The sequence below is a fragment of the Anabrus simplex genome, chromosome 2 (assembly GCF_040414725.1).
Source record: "Anabrus simplex isolate iqAnaSimp1 chromosome 2, ASM4041472v1, whole genome shotgun sequence".
Taxonomy (NCBI): Eukaryota; Metazoa; Arthropoda; class Insecta; order Orthoptera; family Tettigoniidae; genus Anabrus; species Anabrus simplex.
This window is the reverse complement of record NC_090266.1, coordinates 162,816,183-162,837,611: the sequence shown is the minus strand read 5'-3', so window position 1 is coordinate 162,837,611 and position 21,429 is coordinate 162,816,183. Positions and strand designations below refer to the sequence as shown.

Genomic DNA, 21,429 nt, shown 5'->3' with positions numbered 1-21,429 from the left:
TTTTCCATCGTTAGTTATTTTACTACCCAAGTAACAATATTCATCTACTTCCTTTAAGACTTCATTTCCTAATTTAATATTTCCTGCATCACCTGCCTTCGTTCGACTGCACTCCATTACTTTTGTTTTGGACTTATTTATTTTCATCTTGTACTCCTTACCCATGACTTCGTCCATACCATTCAGCAGCTTCTCGAGATCTTCTGCAGTCTCAGATAAAATAACAATATCATCGGCAAATCTCAAGGTTCTGATTTCCTCTCCTTGGACTGTGATTCCCTTTCCAAATTCCTCTTTGATTTCCTTTACTGCCTGTTCTATGTAAACATTGAAAAGGAGGGGGGACAAAATGTAGCCTTGCCTCACTCCTTTCTGGATTGCTGCTTCTTTTTCAAAGCCCTCGATTCTTATCACTGCAGACTGATTTTTATACAGATTGTAGATAATTCTTCGTTCTCGGTATCTGATCCCAATCACCTTCAGAATCTTAAATAGCTTGGTCCAATCAACATTATCGAATGCCTTTTCTAGATCTACAAATGCCATGTACGTGGGCTTGTCCTTCTTTATTCGATCCTCTAAGATCAGACGTAAAGTCAGGATTGCTTCACGTGTTCCTACATTTCTTCTGAAGCCAAATTGATCTTCTCCCAACTCAGCTTCCACTTGTTTTTCCATTCTTCTGTAAACAATACGTGTTAAAATTTTGCAGGCATGAGATACTAAACTAATGGTGCAATAGTTTTCACACCTGTCAGCACCGGCTTTCTTGGGAATAGGTTTAACAACATTCTGCCGAAAATTGGATGGGACTTCTTCTGTCCCATACATCTTACACACTAAATGGAATAACCTTGCCATGCTGGTTTCTCCTAAGGCAGTCAGTAATTCAGAGGGAATGTCATCAATTCCAGGTGCCTTGTTCCTATTTAGGTCGCTCACAGCTCTGTCAAACTCTGACCTCAAAATTGGGTCTCCCATTTTATCAGCATCAACAGCCTCTTCTTGTTCCAGAACCAAATTCTCTACATCTTCACCTTGATACAATTGCTGGATATGTTCCTGCCATCTTTCTGCTTTGTCTTCTTTCCCTAGAAGTGGCTTTCCATCTGAGCTCTTAATATTCATACACCTAGATTTCCTTTCTCCAAAGGTTTCTTTGATTTTCCTGTATGCAGCATCTACCTTTCCTAGGACCATACAACCTTCGACATCCTTGCACTTCTCCTTCAGCCAGTCTTCCTTAGCTACCTTGCACTTTCTATCCACTTCATTCTTTAATCACCTGCATTCTCTTCTGCCCTCTTCATTTCTCGTATTCTTGTATTTTCGTTGTTCATCAATCAGGTCTAGTATCTGCTTGTATTTTCATTGTTCATCAATCAGGTCTAGTATCTGCTGAGTTATCCACTGATTCTTAATTGATCTTTTCTTTCTTCCTAACATTTCTTCAGCAGCCCTGCGGACTTCATTTTTCATGACTATCCACTCTTCCTCTATTGTGTTTCCTTCAGCCTTTTCATTTAGTCCTTTTGCAACATGTTCCTTGAAGCAATCCCTCACACTCTTTTCTTTCAACTTGTCTAGATCCCATCTTTTTGCATTCTTTCCTTTCTTCAATTTCTTCAGCTTCAGATGGCATTTCATGACCAACAAGTTGTGGTCAGAGTCCACGTCTGCTCCTGGGAAAGTTTTGCAATCTAACACCTGGTTTCTGAATCTCTGCCTTGAATGACATTAGTAGACGAATAAGTTTGAGTGGCCTCTTTAAAAGTAGGAAAGATCGTAATATGAAGATATAGTTTGAATTCAAGAGGACAACTTGGAGCAAATATTCATTTATAGGAAGGGGAGTTAGGGATTAGAATAACTTACCAAGGGAAATGTTCAATAAATTTCCAATTTCTTTGAAAACATTTAAGAAAAGGCTAGGGAATCTGCCACTTGGGCGACTGCCCTAAATGGAGATCTGTATTGATTGATTTGATCATTTCATCATCATCATCATCATCATCATCATCATCATGATGCGCAGGTCGCCTACGGGAGTCAAAACAGAAGACCTGCACCTGGCAATCTGAACCGTGTCCTCGGACACCTCCTGGCACTAAAAGCCATACGCCGTTTCATTTTTACTTCCTAGGCCTCAAAACCTAACATTGTCGGGGTCGGGAAAGAATGATGGTCGACCGAGGTCACTGACACAAGTAAGCAGAAGCAATGCCAGACTTATCTAGGGGAACCATGGTCACCAACACACGCTCCCATGGTGAGAATCTTTGGTCTTACTTTTAGCCACCTCTGTAATGACAGGCAGAAGATATTGTGCATGCTATTCTACTGCCCCCACCCACAGGGGTTACAAGGTCGAGAATGGAGCCAGAATAAACATGTGATGGTGAAGGGGTTACGGCATTTCCATTCCCCTGTTTGAATAAGTATTTTCAATTATGTATCCTGAAAATAATGTAAACATGAAAGTGACATGCAAATTTTGCTCGGGAACAATAATTTTGGAAGTCTGATTTGTCTCATTTAGAGATGATTGAGTCTTTATGCTAAATAGCACAAAATGGAGTAATGTACTTTTCTTTGCAAACTTGGGTATCATTCCATCCCCATGTGAAAAAATTCAGCAATTCCCTAAAGACTCGTATTCTGTGAAGTAATTGTAATTGTAATTTTAGAGATTAAAAGTAATTAATAATTGTAATAGAGTACCCTTTTCCTCAGGTAAGTGTAATTGAGCCCAGTTACTTTTATTTTGTACTTTTCCCATCACTGGCTACCGACAGTTACCAGACAGCGTACCTTGCACATGTTACTTTCGAATCATTATCACTTTATGATGAAAATTCTGTTTTAGTTCTCACTGACTCTCCTTTGTCAGTGTGGCTAATGATAGTTCCTTGAATTTTTATAGAACTGACAAGAGTTTGGTAGTGAATACTGTTAATACAGTCATGTATTGTCAGTGATTATAAGTACAAGTGGAGGAATGAAAATATCTTACCAAAAGCAGGTACACAAAACCAATTCCTTGCTCAATAAGCTTCTAGTTGCAAGCCTTAGATTTTCTGAATTGCTGTCTGCTATTGAGTTTACAGTCTTAAACTGTAAATGTTTACAGATAGTGTATGAGGCTGTAAGGGCTAGGTTGCCTCCACACACATTCTGTTATGGTACCTACTGTACGGTACACTACCATTGGGAATAAAACAAACCGAGCTCGATAGCTGCAGTATTTGAGTGCGGCCATTATCCAGTATTCGGGAGTCGGTGGGTCCTGAAGATGGTGTTCGATGGTTTCCCACTTTCACACCAAACGAATGCTGGGGCCATTCCTTAATTAAAGCTACGGCCACTTCCTTCCCACTCCTAGTCCTTTCCTGTCCCATCGTCACCATAAGACCTATCTGTGTTGGTGCGACATAAAACAACTTGTAAGAAAAACAAAAATAAAACTGAAGCTATCTTTCTGTGGGTAATATAGTAAATGACAAAAGAAAATTAGCTTAAATAACTTTCTTCTGCTAGTCCAACACATTTTAGATCTGTGAAACATGAAGAGCTGGAGGATAATAATTCGGTTAATGATTCTGCACCTCTCTTAACAGATGTGGCACCCACTTTGAACACTTCTTCTACATCTGCAAGTTCTGTCATACGAGGGTCCAGTCATAAGTCACGGCAACTATTTTTTTTTTCTCACGAACAGGAGACAACACGGAAAATCTAAGATGTGCATTTGGAAATATAGGGGATGTACTTATGCATAGTGCCTGAAGACAAATTCTGACTTCAGGAGATTCTCGTAGGAAAGTGACAGGGTACAGGCCATTGGTAAACATTGTTTTCTTATGGTATAGACAGCAAATACAGAAGACAACGTACAAAGGACAGGTCTCCACTGGTTACAGACTTTCAAAATAATCACTTAAGGTTTCCACTGTGCGTTGCCAGTGGTGGGGCAGGCGCTGAATACCACTCGCTGCATGTGTATCACTAACGTGTGACACCTCTCTCCAAAATGCTGGTATGATGACCTCTTTGTTAGCAAACCATTGTCCACCTAATGCTTCCCGCAGCTCTGCATGGCATTGGCGTGCATTTCTGCTGCAGAGAACTGCTATTTTAATATACGATCATTGCTCCTGCTTGTTGACTTCCATTTTGTGATGCTCTCACTCACACACTGAATTTGGGGTCATGCTTAGTCCCACACTGTTGTGTACATACACCATCTAGTGGCATCATACGCAAGTACATACCGTACGTTTCCAAATGCATATCTTAGATTTTCCGTGTTGTCTCCTGTTCGTAAGAAAAAAAATAGTTGCCATCACTTATGAGTCGACCTACGTAAACTCCAAAACATTGTTGACCCAGACATAATGGTATGTGTGTTTAATTTTAGCACAGGCCAATGATGGTCGTCCATTTAGCACATTGCGATAATGGCCATGGCTCCACCTTTATGAGTGGACGTGAAATCTCCACTGCACACCCCAACCTCAGCTGCTATATGTCCGCACATTTCTGCCATGGAGAACTGTAGTTTTTACACATGACCATTGTTCCGTTTTACTAAAACTTGGAGCACTGTGGAATACACACTGGCTACATCTTGTGATGGTCCGTATCTTCTCATGCCCACAGATGCGATCTGTTGGTGGTCTTCGATAATGAGTACCACAGGATTTCTAATTTAATATCAGCCTTATCATGCTGCCAAATGTTTGGATGATATACCTAATATCGCGGACATGACTTATGAAATAACCTGCGTACTACCTCCATACCAAACATATGTATAGCATGTTTTCAGTATGTCTTGGCACTCCTTTATTTTCCAAGTATTTTCTAGTGTTTTCTTAATCTTGCATTAGTTTTGACAGACTGAAAAATTGAAATGTTAGACTATATGTTGACTAGCAAATAGGCCAACCATAAGTCAAAACTGAAAATAAAATGGTTTTCATATTAACAAATGATGAACAGTATGTAATGATTCCTATTTCACATTTATTTCTTCCTCTATGCCACGTGTAATTGATTGTTTGGCAGGTGGTGACCAAACTGATGCGGACTCAGTGTCGCTGCCACGGCATCTCTGGTTCATGTGAATTGAAAACATGCTGGAAGACCATGCCTTCTTTCAATGAGATCGGGGATATGCTTAAACTCAAATATCACCAGGCTGTGCAGGTATGTGCAACAATAGATTATACCTAAATATTCTACAGTAGTTCCTATTTTTCAAATACATATTATGTATGCAAAAAGCTGGGGAAGAAACCAACAAGAAAAATAATTAAGACTAAGATACAATTGTGATGCATGCGTGATAGCAAAACATAATGAAAATATAAATATTGATATGACTTTGTCCTCCATATTACGGAGAAATTATGCCTTCCTTCACAGTGATCAGAGTTTAAGCTTATGTATCATTGGACATGATTAGTTATGTATCGTTTCTCATGATAATTACTTCTATTATGCAAGTGGAAATATTCCATCCTTGCTTTTGTCTGTGACTGCTTCACTGTGTGTGTTTCCACATCTGAACTAGATAATATAGCCACTACACTGACTTTGTAAGATGTTTCTTTATGAAACATGCTTCATTTTTAACTCTCAACTTCTGTATCATAATCAATGTCTAAAGTGGAAATTTTTAAATTGTTTATTTTTTCTACGGTTCCTGTTGGGGTTTAACTGCACTTTCATCTCTGTCAGCGATCACTAACATCCCTACCTGATTTAGCTGACTTTCCCTTTCTTATTGTCCAAAATGCTGGTATGTACATTTTCGATTAAATACGCAGACGCCTAAAATACGAAAGTTGGAACTTTGTTAGTGGCAACACTGCTATAGAGGTGCCATGCTACGGAACCTAATAATGCAGCTGATAGCACACGGTAGTTACATGCCTACCTTACCTCAGAGCACATGGACTCTCCCTTTCCACGTCATGCACATGTGAACTGGCGAGAGGACGAGAGGAATAGAGCCTCGTGTTTGCTGGGGGTCTAAGGTAGTATTGTCATGATGTTTTAGAAACAAGAACAGCGGAATTGGATAAAGATTTGATGTGCCAGAAGTCATACAGCACAATGGTGTCATCCATGCCTCCAAGAGGCTTGCGGGGAATCTGTATTGCCTTACAGAACAGTGGCACGATGGGTGAAAGCTTTCAAAGAAGGATGCCAAAATGTGGCAGAAATGCGTCGGCCAGGTTGTCCTAGTGTCGATGAAGAAGAAGTCGATGAAGAAGAAGTGCTCTTGCAATGTGACTGGACACTGATCATACATTCATATATTTAACACACATATTCCACCTTGTCAATATATTTAATAATTTATTACCACACTCTTGCCAGCCCTGAAGATGGTTTTCCGTGGTTTCCCCATTTTCACACCAGGCAAATGCTGGGGCTATACCTTAATTAAGGCCACAGCCGCTTTCTTCCCATTTCTAGGCCTTTCCTTTCCCATCACCATAAGACCTATCTGTGTCGGTGCGACGTAAAACAAATAGCAAAAATAAATAAATTTATTATCATTAACATCTCTACATATTTCAAGAAGCTTCAATTGCTCTCTTCTTCAGCAGTGTAAATTACCAAAATATTCTTGGCTCTTACATACAACTTGTGAAAATTTAGATTTTATAATTCCACCTTTACAATACTGCAATTGTCTTTATTACCAAGACTACATTAAATTACACTCGTGAAACATGTTTCGTCCTCTTATAGGACATCTTCAGTCACAAATACAAATACATAACAATAAAAAATAAGGCGAGGACACATTAAAATAAGTAAATGCAAAGTCTTTGTATCCTGTGATGCAGCGTGATAGCGTTTTGTCAATCTTCAATGTTAAAATGGTGCGGTGTGAACATGATATGAAGCATGAAGTCCAATTAAAATCATATGTTGAAACTGTTGTTCAAAACAACGAATTGTCAATTATAAAACACCGTAAGTGGCTATGCAATTAAAATTATGTGCATATTGTGCATACAACAAGACCTTCAAATTCTCCATTTATGTAAGAAAGGAAATCTATTGAATATTTTAGAAAACATCTTTATAAATATTGATCCAAAATGCAACCCGATTTATAATCTTAATGAGATATCGGAGGATATCAATATACTTTTCGAGGAGTTAATCAATAAATTCTTTTCACGAAGGCGCGTGAGTAATACGTCACCTCACGCCTCTCCCCTTACATCAAACTCCTCTCAACCTCCCCTCACAGTCAGTCCTCAACGACCTTCAAGGACGTCACTCAGTTAGCCTTAGCACTTGAGGTGGAGTGGTCGATGTAGGACGGGCAAGGAGGTGAGTGACTGGATGGGCACTTAGTTCACATTTTAACGACATTTTATTCTTCAGTTCATTCATATTTTCTTTTTCTTTTTTAGGCCCCTATTGTCAACACACAATCAGGTTCAACTTGCATCAGTATAACTCCACCTCCTAATCAAGAAATCTATTATAACGTGGCATCACCACAACACTGTTTTATGTACAATATGCACATAATTTTATTTGCATAGCCACTTACAGTGTTTTATAATTGACAATTCGTTGTTTTGAACAACAGTTTCAACATATGATTTTAATTGGACTTCATGCTTCATATCATGTTCACACCGAACCATTTTAACATTGAAGATTGACAAGACGCTATCACGCCGCGTCACACGATTCAAAGACTTTGCATTTACTTGTTTTAATGTGTCCTCGCCTTATTTTTAATATTATGTATTTGTGACTGAAGATGTCCTATAAGAGGACGAAACATGTTTCACGAGTGTAATTTAATGTAGTCTTTGTAATAAAGACAATTACAGTATTGTAAAGGTGGAATTATAAAATCTAAATTTTCACAAGTTGATACTTTGACAATATGGGCTCTAAAATGAAATTTATAACATGCAATGTTGATGACAACCAGCCAGGTAGAGCTAACAAATATTTAAATCTTAAGACCAAAATTGTGAAAATAGGTAAGGACATTCTATTCCTGAAAAACTGTCTCAAGGAGGGACTCGTCCCTAATTTTTTGAAATCAGTTCAAAACAAGAATGTATTGTCGTACCAGCATAGAAAGACACAAGATAAATCCAACATTCTATGGATCAGGAACGAAATTAAATTTCTTTATAGGAAAACAGCATTACTTAACACTCAGTTATACGAGGCCCATCTCATCGCGTCTGCCTCCATTGCCCCATTAGAATGGAGTTTGTTTCAAAATTACGTAAATGATAAAATCGCATACCTACTTGTAGATAAACAGAACAAGTTAGTCAACAAAACTAATACACTTAGGTGCAATAGTAAGAGAACTGAGACTGATTCTCCCTCATCTAAGGATCATAATAATCAGACTCATTCAACCATTCCTGTACTTCAAGAGCCGGTTATTAATCTTTCAGAGACTTGTTTTGATAAGTCTGAAATAAGTGTCATGGAGAAAGGTCCCAAATTCAATTGGCCCATTCAATTTAAACTTAAAAGACGCAATCACAATCACGGCGGAAGCCGAAAGTGCAATACAAAAGTTACCAATAGAGAACCAAACAGAGACGAGATTTAATATAAAGAAAAAACTTTCTAATTTAATAAATAATAACAAAGATAGAATTTCTACATATCATAACCAAACAATAGCTTCATTGAAACAGAAAATTAAGGAGAATGGTTTGATTGTGACTAAGGCGGACAAGGGGAATGCGACGGTCATTATGAATAAAGAATCATACATACACAAAACTGAAACCTTTTTCGCAGATAATTCATTCAAAATTGTAAAAAATGACCCGACGAATATCATTCAGAGAAACTTAAAGAAACTTCTTAAACAATCTTCTTTCATCCTTAATGAAAGGGCGTCTGAAAAACTTATTAATGTGAACCCGGGTATTCCGACGGCTAAGGCACTACCGAAGGTGCATAAAGAGAATATACCTATAAGACACATCATTAATTTCAGAAATAGCTCTATATATAAGACATCTAGATTTATACACAATTTCTTAAAAAAACATTATAGATTTGAGGGCAATAGGTCTATTAAGAATTCCAAAGAATTTTGCGATCATATTAAAGATTTAAACATACAATCGAACCATAAAATGTATTCATTCGATGTCAAAAATATGTTCTCGAATATTCCAGTATCAAAAATGATAAATCTTGCAAAGAATAATCTACTTAAATACAGTAATTTGAGTATGCAAGAGATAGCTGATTTTATTAATATTTTGGAATTCGTCGTCGCTAATAATTATTTTACTTTCAACGGTCAAATATATAAACAGGAAGGTCATCCTATGGGGGCCCCAGCTTCGGGAATTATGGCAGAAATTTATATGGATTTTCTTGAAAATAGCAAAATTAACAACATTAAAGGAATAATAAGCTGGTTGAGATACGTAGATGATACGTTTACAATAATTGACCATAGCATTACTAATGGACAGGAGGTATTAGAACAATTAAACAATATGGATTCACAGATTACCGTAAATTTTCTTTCGAAAGTGAAAATAATAAAGCATTAAACTTTCTTGACATTACAATTATTAATGACTCTAATAAACTTAGGTTTAAAATATTTAGGAAACCTACTCAAACGGCAAACGTAATTAAACAAAATTCCGTACACCCGGCAGCACCTAAGAGGGCCTCCTTTTACAGTATGATTTATAGAGCTTATAATATACCCATGTCAGAAGCAGATCGTAAAAATGAATTGGATACTATTTATTTTATAGCAAAAAGAAACGGGTTCAACAGGCAATTTGTAGATAAAATTATTAGCAAAATTGAGAAAAAATAATTTTCTACATTAACCAAGGATACCAAAAAGAAAGAAGATAGTTACGCCCTTTTTACTTATAGTCACAGTAAAATATACGAAATCACGAATGTTTTCAAGAAACTTAATAAGAAAGTTTCTTTTAAAACAACCAATAACAACACTCATCTTTTCTTCAATCAGCACACTATCAATAACGGCAATAGCAAATTTCAGAAATCAGGTGTTTACAAATTAAAGTGCCAGCAGTGTCCCGCCAGTTATATTGGACAGACAGGACGCAATTTTAACATAAGTTATAATGAACATGTTAATGCGTCAAAGTACGGCAGATTCTCAGCATTCGGTTCTCATATGGACGATACCAATCATACATTCACGGGCATACAACAAGACCTTCAAATTCTCCATTTATATAAGAAAGGAAATCTATTGAATATTTTAGAAAACATCTTTATAAATATTGATCAAAAATGCAACCCAATTTATATTAATGAGATATTGGAGGATATCAATACACTTTTCGAGGAGTTAATCAATAAATTCTTTTCACGAAGGCGCGTGAGTAATACGTCACCTCATGCCTCTCCCCTTACGTCAATTTCCTCTCAACCTCCTCTCACAGTCAGTCCTCAACGACCTTCGAGGATGTCACTCAGTTAGCCTTAGCACTTGAGGTGGAGTGGTCGATGTAGGACGGGCAAGAAGGTGAGTGACTGGATGGGCACTTTGTTCACATTTTAACGGCATTTTATTCTTCAGTTCATTCATATTTTCTTTTTCTTTTTTAGGCTCCTATTGTCAACACACAATCAGGTTCAACTTGCATCAGTATAACTCCACCTCCTAATCAAGAAATCTATTATAACGTGGCATCACCACAACACTGTTTTATGTACAATATGCACATAATTTTATTTGCATAGCCACTTACGGTGTTTTATAATTGACAATTCGTTGTTTTGAACAACAGTTTCAACATATGATTTTAATTGGACTTCATGCTTCATATCATGTTCACACCGCACCATTTTAACATTGAAGATTGACAAGACGCTATCACGCCTCGTCACACGATTCAAAGACTTTGCATTTACTTATTTTAATGTGTCCTCGCCTTATTTTTAATATTATGTATTTGTGACTGAAGATGTCCTATAAGAGGACGAAACATGTTTCACGAGTGTAATTTAATGTAGTCTTTGTAATAAAGACAATTACAGTATTGTAAAGGTGGAATTATAAAATCTAAATTTTCACAAGTTGATACTTTGACAATACGGGCTCTAATATGAAATTTATAACATGCAATCTTACATACAAGGTGCGTTTTTAAAGTAAGTACCGTTTTGATATAGAAAAAAGAAGTAATGCAATTTTTTAAACAATTCTTTTTTTACATGTAAGCCTGTACCTTAAACTACTTCTCAATGTAAATTTCAGGCATATCAAGGCACTTGTCATATCGTGAACCACCTTCAGAATTCCATCCGCATAGTAATCTACCACCTGATGTGCCAGCCACTGTTGCGTGGTCCTATTCAGGTCATCATTGTTGTCGTGGTGCGTTGACTTCCTAAATGCTTTTTCAAACACAGGAACAAGTGAGAGTCACTAGACAGTAGGTCACAACTATAGGGAGGATGATCATATTGTCCCCAACTATTTGAAGTGATGAGGTCTCGGGTTCGATTAGCCGTGCGAGGTCGCACATTATCATAAAGCAATAGAATCCCCCTTGTGAGCATGACAAACTGTTTGTTTTGGATTGCATGAGCACAACTTCCAATAATCTAAGCATCCTGACACAATTTCATAAAGAACACTCCTTGAAATAACTTAATAACCGAGCTTGATAGCTGCAATCCCTTCAGTGTGGCCAGTATCCATATTCGGGAGATAGTAGTTTCGAACCCCACTGTCGACAGCCCTGAAAATAGTTTTCCGTGGTTTCCCATTTTCACACCAGGCTGTACCTTAATTAAGGCCACAGCTGCTTCCATCCCACTCCCAGCCCTCTCCTGTCCCATCGTCGCCATAAGACCTATCTGTGTTGGTGCAACGTAAAGCAACTTGAAAAAAAAAAAAAAATCTTAATGACGAAATCTTAAAGCATCAGTTTTCTCGAACCTTTGCATCAACTTTTTGCACCAAGTCTTTAGTATTCACAGAGGGTCGCCCACTACACTTCTTGTCGTGGACATTATTACGAACTTCTTTAAATGCTCTAACCCATTTTCTTACCATTCCTTTGCTCATCACTAATCTGCCGACAAATTTCAACACCTTTCACACCTTTTCCATTTAAAAATCAAATCATTGCGCATACCTCACACTCTTTAAATGTAAGAATTTCATTTTTTGTCCGTATTGAACTGAGAACGTAAGATAGGTAACATAAAGGATTTGGATGTCCAGAAAAAACTTAAATAAAGAACTGAACACCATTCGTTCTGTAGGAAAATATAATGGAAATAATGAAGCCTTTATTGAAAGAATAATCAATAAATTCAAATAATGCTCAAAAACCACCTTAATAAAAGACAATACCAGCATTGCCACATTTTCAACATTTACCTTTAATAAAGAAATTTACAACATCACTAAGTTAAAAAAAAACCGCAATGTTAAAATAGCCTTTCATACTAACAATAGAAGCACAGAGATCCTGCATAACTCTACATCAATAAATCAAAAGTCCATTTTCAAAATCAGGTGTATATAGGTTTTCTTGCCAAGACTGCAATAGCTCTTACCTAGGTCAAACAGGACGCAGTTTTAAAATCAGATATGCAGAACATGTCAATGCTATAAAGCACAACCGTTTTCCTGTGGTCGGCATACATGTGAAAGAATTTAAGCACAACTTTACTGAAATAGATCAAGATCTTGAGGTATTAGAAGATCTAAACAAAGGTTCTTTACTAGACATCACCCAAAACTGCTGTATTCATTTAGGTCAATATTTCAATCCAAACCTAAACTTAAATGATATCTCCGAGAAACCAAAGATCCTGTTCGACTTTGTCATTGCATTTTTCAAAAATATTAATATTCTGAATAACGGATCTATCTTTCACATTATGCATAATACTTTCTCACGCCACGCACTTTCACCGCATCACCCTCCCCAATTCCCCCTCCTTCCACCTCCCCTACCGCTCCTCTTCCTTCCCTCTCCTCTCCTACCCCAACAATAGCTGTTCCCCTGACCTAAGCTGTCCACCGCGCTCAGTTCCTCTTCATCTCGCACCATAGCTTTACCGCCTCGGTTCCTGCATTGAACTGCAAACACGTTACGTTGCAACAATAGACCACAGATAATATCACAGTCCACTTCAAAGCCCTCAGAGGAACATTTTACATAAATTGAAGTTCGTATTCTTGTCAAATGAAAATTTTTACTACACCCTCAACAAGTGACATTTAATGAAAAATTACTACAAATGTGAATCTTTTAACTGCCAAGTTCATCTCGTACTTGGGTTTTGAAATGTTATACGCATTTTAAAAAGTTTGTGCATGTTGAACCCTAACTCATGCTTATACTATGCTCATCCTATGTGACATTTAATGGAAAAGTGACTACAAATTTTGAATCATTAACTGCCAAGTTCATCTCCAACTTACGCAAAATTTGAATGTGTTATATGTATTTAGAAATTAGTGTTTATTGAGTCCTAACTGGTGTTTGTTATAATTTTATTTCACCCTTCATAGACTGTTTTGAAGTGACATTTAATGAACAGTATCTACAAATTTGAATCTTAAACTGCCAAGTTCATCTCGAACCTAAGGTTTAAACGTCATGTGCAATTTTGAGAAGATTGTTTCTGTTGAGTCCTAACTTGTGTTTGTACTACACACATACCAGTGACATATAATGAATAAGTGAACACAAATCTTTAAGTGCCAAGTTCATCTTGAGCTTACACAAGGTTCAGGTGTGTTACATTGCGTTTATCGAGTCCCAACTCGTGCTTGTATAACTTTATTTCACCCTTCGCAGCCTGTTTTGAATGACGCTTAGTGAAAAAGTGACTACAAATTTGAATCCTTAACTGCCAAGTTCATCTTGATCCTACGTTTTTAAAATGTTATGTGCATTTTGAGACAATTGTGTTTGTTGAATCCTAACTTATGTTTATACTACACTTGTGGCAGGCGACGTTTAATGGAAGAGTGTCTGAAAAATGTGAATCTTCAATGCCAAGTTCATCTTGAACTTCCGTGTGGTCTTGTTGTGTTGTATGTTGTTTGGAGGATTATGTTTTTGAGTCCTAACTCATGTTTGTACAGTTTTGATTCACCCTTCATGGACCATTTTGATGACTAACAATTTCTGACCTTGTAATTCACTATTTTATGTCTCTTTTACTCTTATTTAATCATAATGCTGTAACATTCTGTGTAATGTACATGTCTACATGTATACGCCTATGCATATTTCTCACATTTTGGCTGAAGATGACGCTAAATAGCGTTGAAACTAGTTCCAAGAAAAAATATGTTGTAAATAAACATTATAACATTTATTTGTACGTTATTGAAAAGGTGGACCCTTTAAGTTATCTATCTTACTTCACACTCGGCGGGATTGTCGATTGTCAGATGCAATTTCAATACTCACAAACAAATGTAAATACACAAGGAACTTAGTAAATACGGGCGAATGCTTCTGTAATGCCGTTTATGGCTAGCATACAGATGTACGTACGGAGCCATTATATTGATATTCTGACTGCAATACTGGACAAAATCTTACATTAAAATACAGAACAAGAACAATATGATCAAGATCAACAGCTTTCCAGTGAATGGTATGTTCAGTTTATAATCCAAAATCCAACTTTCGAGGCCTCTTAGAAACTAGATTCAGTAGATCTGTTGAGATTTGATTTTACTACTATGTCGCCATGAATGTTTATTTGACTTACTTGACTTATTTCCTGTGGCTCCTTCAGGAGCAAAGGGCTTCGATGAATTTTCGCCAGCGGACTCTGCTGCGGCCCATCCGACGTAGTTCTCCCTAGGTTTTTCCCAAATCGTGTTACCTGTTTCGCGCTAAAGGTCGTCAGCTTTTTGTCCGTCCGGCTATTTTTCATCTCTGTTTCTTTAATAGGTTTATTTAAGAGCTTACGAGTTATTGGCCCATAAACTCAGAGTGCCTTGGTGGGGCTGCCACCTTAAGGCCAAGGCACTGGCCCTTACACGGATGTTGGTGTATATACTGAAGAAAGAGCATTTCCTCTCCTCTTCTTAAAAGTGTACACTTCGGTTATACCGCCGGTACTCGGACGCCATTTACCCAGTCTGTGATAACAGGGAGCACCGCGAGAAGGTTGGGTTTGACATTTGGCTGAGAGAGGCTATGTATTACGCATCATCAGCACTTGCTCCCTAATGTTTATTTAGTTTATTGTTTATTGCCAGTTTCCGTTTATTTTATTGTAGTAAAAATTCCATGCGAGAGGTTCTAACCCCCTCACCCAGTAACCACCTCCGGCTGCGCCCCTGTCTTACGCTGTACCATTACGCTGGGTGCGACATGGGCCAAATCGTTTGAGCCACAACTGAAATGTCAATCAAACAAATGGCATTATTACCGGTCACCATGAAGAACGGAAGTTTGGCAGAACCCCAGCAATGTGAAAGTTATGGTTATTCTCGTGTACGATTGTCATGGTGTTATCCTAATGCATAACAGTCCTCCACAGCAGTATTACTTGTTCAGTTTTGGAACACAACCTGTGATCAACTTTGGGAATGAAGAGGCAACACTTTCTGCAGAACCCACCCATCATTTTGCACTATAACGCTCAGCCACAGAGAGCATAGTCTGTGCCTGATTTGTTCAGTCGATGGGGCTAGGAACTGCTGTACCATCTACCATAATTACCCAACTTAAACCCTTGTGACTTTGACTTGATTCCTAAGATGAAGGAACCACGTTTTGGCGTTCGCTTCAGAACTGTTCCAGAGATTTGTCAGACAATAGACCACTCCATTCAAACTCTCAACACAACAAGCATTGCTAAAGGTATCCTACAACTTCCACATCACTGGCAAAGGGTTGTACACAATGCTGGCGACTACTTTGAAGGAAAGTAAAGCTTGTTAATATGTATCTCTTTTTTTATCAGTTGTAATTAAATAGTTGCCCTATTAAAGATCCAACCCTCATATTTAATCACCTGGAAAAAGGCATTAAAAGTTAATGAAACTTGTCTTACTGAATATTATGTATACGTAACAGAGCATGGCATTGTACGGAAGTGAAACATGGATGATAACTAGCTCAGAAAGACAGAGAATAGAGGCTGCTGAAGTGTGGTGATACAGAAGAATGCTGAAGATGAGATGGATAGATCAAATCATGAATAAAGAGATGCAGAATCAAACTGGAGAGAGGAGATCAATTTGGCAAAATTTGGCCAGAAGAAGAAGAGATAGAATGATAGGACACATGTTAATACCCCCAGGACTTGTTCAGTTAGTTTTTGAGAGACGTGTGGGCAGTAAAAATGGCAGGGGTAGACCAAGGTGTGAATTGGGAAAACAGATTAGAGTAGTTGTAGGATGTAGTAGTTGCGTAGAAATGAAAAGGTTAGCACATGATAATGTAAGTTAGGTTAATAGATCTTAGAATATGATAAATTTTGGTTTATGATGCTAAATTCACTGATGTAAATTGTAGCCTATCTTCCAAAATATGTTCAAATAATAATTATGTGAACTGACAAGTTTTATAGTAAATATTGACAGGGTGGACCCAACAATTATCCATGGCATTTTTCAGGTACTGAACTTGTCGATCAAATCTTCATACATCTCGTTTTTAATTTTTAGTATGTCAGAGAAGCCACAACACAACAAGCCTCTAACATGGAAGAGAACACTGACATATCATTAGCCAGTGGCGATACTTCGAGAAACAATATTGACTGGGGTTGAGAATGACAGGTATTAAAATTCTGACCGAAGATTATTCTCTTGTGAAGATGAGATGAGACTCTGATATTTCTGCACAGTCGTTAGTATAAGACCTGTTGCATATAACATGTCACACCAACTGTGTCTCTACACCATGGATTGTATCTGATTATTCTATGTTAATTTATTCCTAAGGAGATAATAGCCAGATAATAATTATAAAAGCTGTTCAGTAACTAGGGGTGCTGTGCTCCAAAGTAAACACTGGAAAAAATGTGCATTTTGAGTTTTTGAAAAGGCTTAAGAATGACTCTACCTTTTGTAGTATGTGAAGAACAAGTTTAGAAGTGTCCTGAAGTAATGAGCAACAAAGTTGCAAGAAGATGTTCTGAGCTGTCTTCTGATTTGAATGGAACTAGGTAACTCCTATGGATTTTGTTCACCATTGCTCCAGCAATCATATAAATCCGTTAATTGAACTTAACCTTGGCCGCTTTAACCTACTTGCAACATCTGTGTCAGCAGAGGAGGTGCTTTCTTCTGCTTGACAAGTGATTATTTCTTTAGTACTCCTCTTCATTGATATCTCAGATAATTTTGTCACTTGACATCAATCAATCACTACTGATCTGCATTTAGGGCAGTCACCCAGGTGGCAGATTCCCTATCTGTTGTTTTCCTGGCCTTTTCTTTAATGATTCCAAAGAAATTGGAAATTTATTGAACATCTCCCTTGGTAAGTTATTCCAATCCCTAACTCCCCTTCCTATAAACAAATATTTTCCCCAATTTGTCCTCTTGAACTCCAATGTTATCTTCATATTGTGATCTTTCCTACTTTTAAAGACACCACTCAAACTTATTCATTTACTGATGTCATTCCACACCATCTCACCACTGACAGCTTGGAACACACCACTTATAATACCAATATAAATGGTCTGTTATTGGACATTATACATTTTCCAGCTAATTCATACCCGGTTGCCAGCGTTTCGCCCCAGGGTGCTAAGTTGGGCTCATCAGTTGGTAAATAGCACACCAACCAATATGCATGGCTAGTGCATACTGTGGAGGCCACTGCATGAAGGTGTGACACCTAATGAATGGAGAGTTGCAATAGTACAAGGGGAAAGGGTGATAAACATTAAGTGGATAATTACAGGGCAGTTAGCTTGACTTGAATTGTTTGTAAGCATTGGGAAAGAATTGCATCTGATTATATTAGACACACTTGCAAAAATTACCAGCTGGTTTGATAGAAGGCAGCGTGGGTTTAGGAAAGGTTATTCCATTGAGGCTAAACTTGCAGGATTCCAGCAATATATAACAAATAATCTTATATTCAGAAGGTCAAATGGACTGAATCGCTAATGACTTCTCCAAGGCTTTTGATAGAGTAGATCATGGGAGATTACTGATGAAAATGAGGTCTAATGGTCTAGACAAAAGAATGTTGAATGGGTGGCTATATTTCTAGAAAATAGAATTCAGAGAAGTAGAGTAGGTGAAGTGTTATCTGACTCTGTAATGATTAAGAGGGGGATCTCACAGGGAACTTCATATTTTCTTTGATTAAAGAACTGGAAACACAGATAAGGCTATCTGCAGATTATGTTATACTGTATACAGCAGCAAATGAGTTGCAGGATTGTAAGCGACTGCAGGGTGACCTAGACAATGTTGTTAGATGGGCAGCGGACAGTGTTATGATGGTAAACGGGATGAAAAATCATGTTTATGTTTCACCAACAGGAAAAGTCCTCTCAATTTTAATTACTGTGTTGATGGGTTGGTAGTACCTTTTGGGGAACACGGTAAATTACTAGGAGTTAATATAAGAAATGATCTTCATTGGGGTAAACATATTAACGAGGTTGCTAAGAAGGGTTACAGATCTCTTCACATGATTATGAGGGTGTTTAGGGGTTATAGCAAGTATGTAAAAGAGAGGGGGAATAAGTCTCTGGTAAAACCGCAATTATAGTATAGTTACAGTATATGGGGCTCACACCAGGATTACTTGATACGAGAACTGGAAAAGATCCAAAGGAAAGCAGCATGATTTGCTCTGGGTGATTTCCAGAAGAAAGAATAGTATCACAAGATATAAACTTCATACTATCCCTATTAACAGCTAACTTCTATATAACCGACCTATCGGCAAGAACCAGACCAGACCAATGGTCTTGTCCAGGTCTTATCCTAACCATCTGCATGGCAAGAACCACTCCAGACCAATCGTGTTTCTACGCGAAACTAGGGGCCTAGGTCCACTTCGCAGCTTCTAACCGTCCAGACCAATGGTCTTGTCCACAGCAAGAATCCTAACAGTCCAGACCAATCGTGGTGCAGTTTAGGTCATGTAGCTATCAGGTGGCATTTGGGAGATAGTGGGGTGAACCCCACTGTCGGGAAACCTAAAATAGGTTTTCCGTGCTTTCCCATTTTCACACCAGGCAAATGCTGGTGCTGTACCTTAATTAAGGCAAATTGTAAAAAAACAAAAAACAAACCGCTTACATAAAATGTAATACAGTGGCAATTACTGAGGGCTATCAGTGAGGCCCAAACCTCAGTTGAGAATGTTGGAAGTCTAAAGCTCATTATAATGTAAGCATCTGACACAGTGTTCCATTTACAAAACTTGAAAGCAGTGAGAAAAAACATTGCACGTATTTCTGAGAGCAAGGCATCGGAGACCGACATTGAAGCCCAGACTCTTGTTCCTCTCCCCCTGACCCACCTCACACGGCTTGCTCACGTATATCGGATAGGAGCGGTCACCAGGGTGATAGGAGTGCTAGGCTTCAGTCTGTCAGATCGCCACTGCTAACTATCAACCATGCGTTACTCATCATATATACTTCCTCACCTCATACTTCTGACTTAATTATATAGATAACAGAGTGCTTGTATTTCACTCCCGTTTACTTCTAAATCCTTGTACGAAGTCCCTGCAGGGCTGCTGTTATAAGAGCAATACATTTTTATTTTTATTGGTAGATCTGTTAAAATGAAATGCAAACTTTCAGGTTTAGTGTTCCCTTTTCTTGGTTGGAATCAAACCCATGATCATGGGTTGGAGACAACCATTGATCTCCCAAGGAAGCTAATTAACCAGTGAACAAAGGGTATGACCGCTGTAAAATTCAACATTTTAATTTAATAATAATAATAATAATAATAATAATAATAATAATAATAATAATAATAATAATAATAATAATAATAATAATAATAATAATAATAACAACGGTGCATGGCATCTGTATAGGCTTGGTGGTGACCTAATGAGGATAAAATGAATGGCAAAGAAGTCAAACACCCTGTCCCCAAGCCAGGGGAACTAACAGTATGAGGGGGTTGATTCTGAAAATTGGGGCAATCAAACTAAAGGTAAGTATTCTGTTCATTTAGCCACAAAGTCTGACTTTAATTTGCTAAACCTTAGGCTACCATCTCCACTGATCAGGGGTTGAGCATTGGCAGTAGCAGAGGCCAGGGCAGTAGCTTGTAAAGCAGCCTTGACAACACAGTAGGCTTCTCCATTGGCTATTGGCTGCATCCCAAAACGCTGAAGGCTTAACATTCACTAAACCAACCAATGAAAAGGGGTAACCTAAGTCTAGTGGTAGCCCACGTCTTGATCCCTGCATATGCCACTTATGTAATACATTTTGTTTAAAAGGAATAGTATTACAAAAATGTTGCGAAGTTTGGGCTGGGAAGACTCGGGAGTAAGCAGATGATATGCTCAACTAAGTGAGTTTTTTTTTTTTGCTTTACGTCGCACCGACACAGAGAGGTCTTATGGCGACGATGGGATAGGAATGGGCTAGGAGTGGGAAGGAAGCGGCCGTGGCCTTAATTAAGTTACAGCCCCAGCATTTGCCTGGTGTGAAAATGGGAAACAACGGAAAACCATCTTCAGGGCTGCCGACAGTGGGGTTCGAACCCACTATCTCCCGGATGCAAGCACACAGCTGCGCGCCTCTAACTGCACGGCCAACTTGCCTGGTGATATATTTTTTAAAATTATAATGGTTGGGGAGATCCACCAAATCAATACAGCCATACAGTCACAAGATTTATTTTAAAATTCAAGTTGAATGTTCTTGATATATATTGTGTACACAGTATTCTTAACGTGTTAGACCTTGTTTTAAATGTCCGACTCATTGGCTGAATGGTCAGCATACTGGCCTTTGGTTCAGAGGGTCCCGGGTGCGGTTCCCGGCCGAGTCGGGGATTTTAATTGCTTCTGATTCATTCTTCTGGCTCGAAGTCTGGGTGTTTGTGTCCATCACAATACGCCTCTTCATATTCACACAATGCACTACACTACCAACCACCATAGAAACACGCAATAGTGATTACATCCCTCCATATAGGTTTGGCGTCAGGAAGGGTATCCAGCCATATAACAGGGCTAAGTTCACATGTGCAATGCAGTTCGCACCCGCGACCCCACATGTGTGGGAAAAGCGGTAGGAAAACAAGAAGAAGACCTTCGTTTTAAATGTTTATCATGTTTATGCATATCATCGTGTAAACAATGTCTTATTTATGGCTATTTTAATTTAGACTATTGTAATAGCTGAAGATGGTTCATAGGAGCCGAAACATGAACTGTGTTTTTTGTGAAT

At 38.1% G+C, this 21,429-nt stretch overlaps 1 protein-coding gene across 1 annotated transcript in view; it reads left to right on the top strand.

Moving 5' to 3' along the window:
- LOC136862720 (protein Wnt-16) overlaps positions 1-21,429 on the top strand; it is a 402,073-nt gene that overhangs the window by 264,409 nt on the left and 116,235 nt on the right. The window contains exon 4 of the mRNA XM_067138942.2: positions 5,068-5,208. Within this exon, the coding sequence (XP_066995043.2) occupies positions 5,068-5,208 (141 nt within the window). The remainder of the gene's footprint in view (positions 1-5,067; positions 5,209-21,429) is intronic.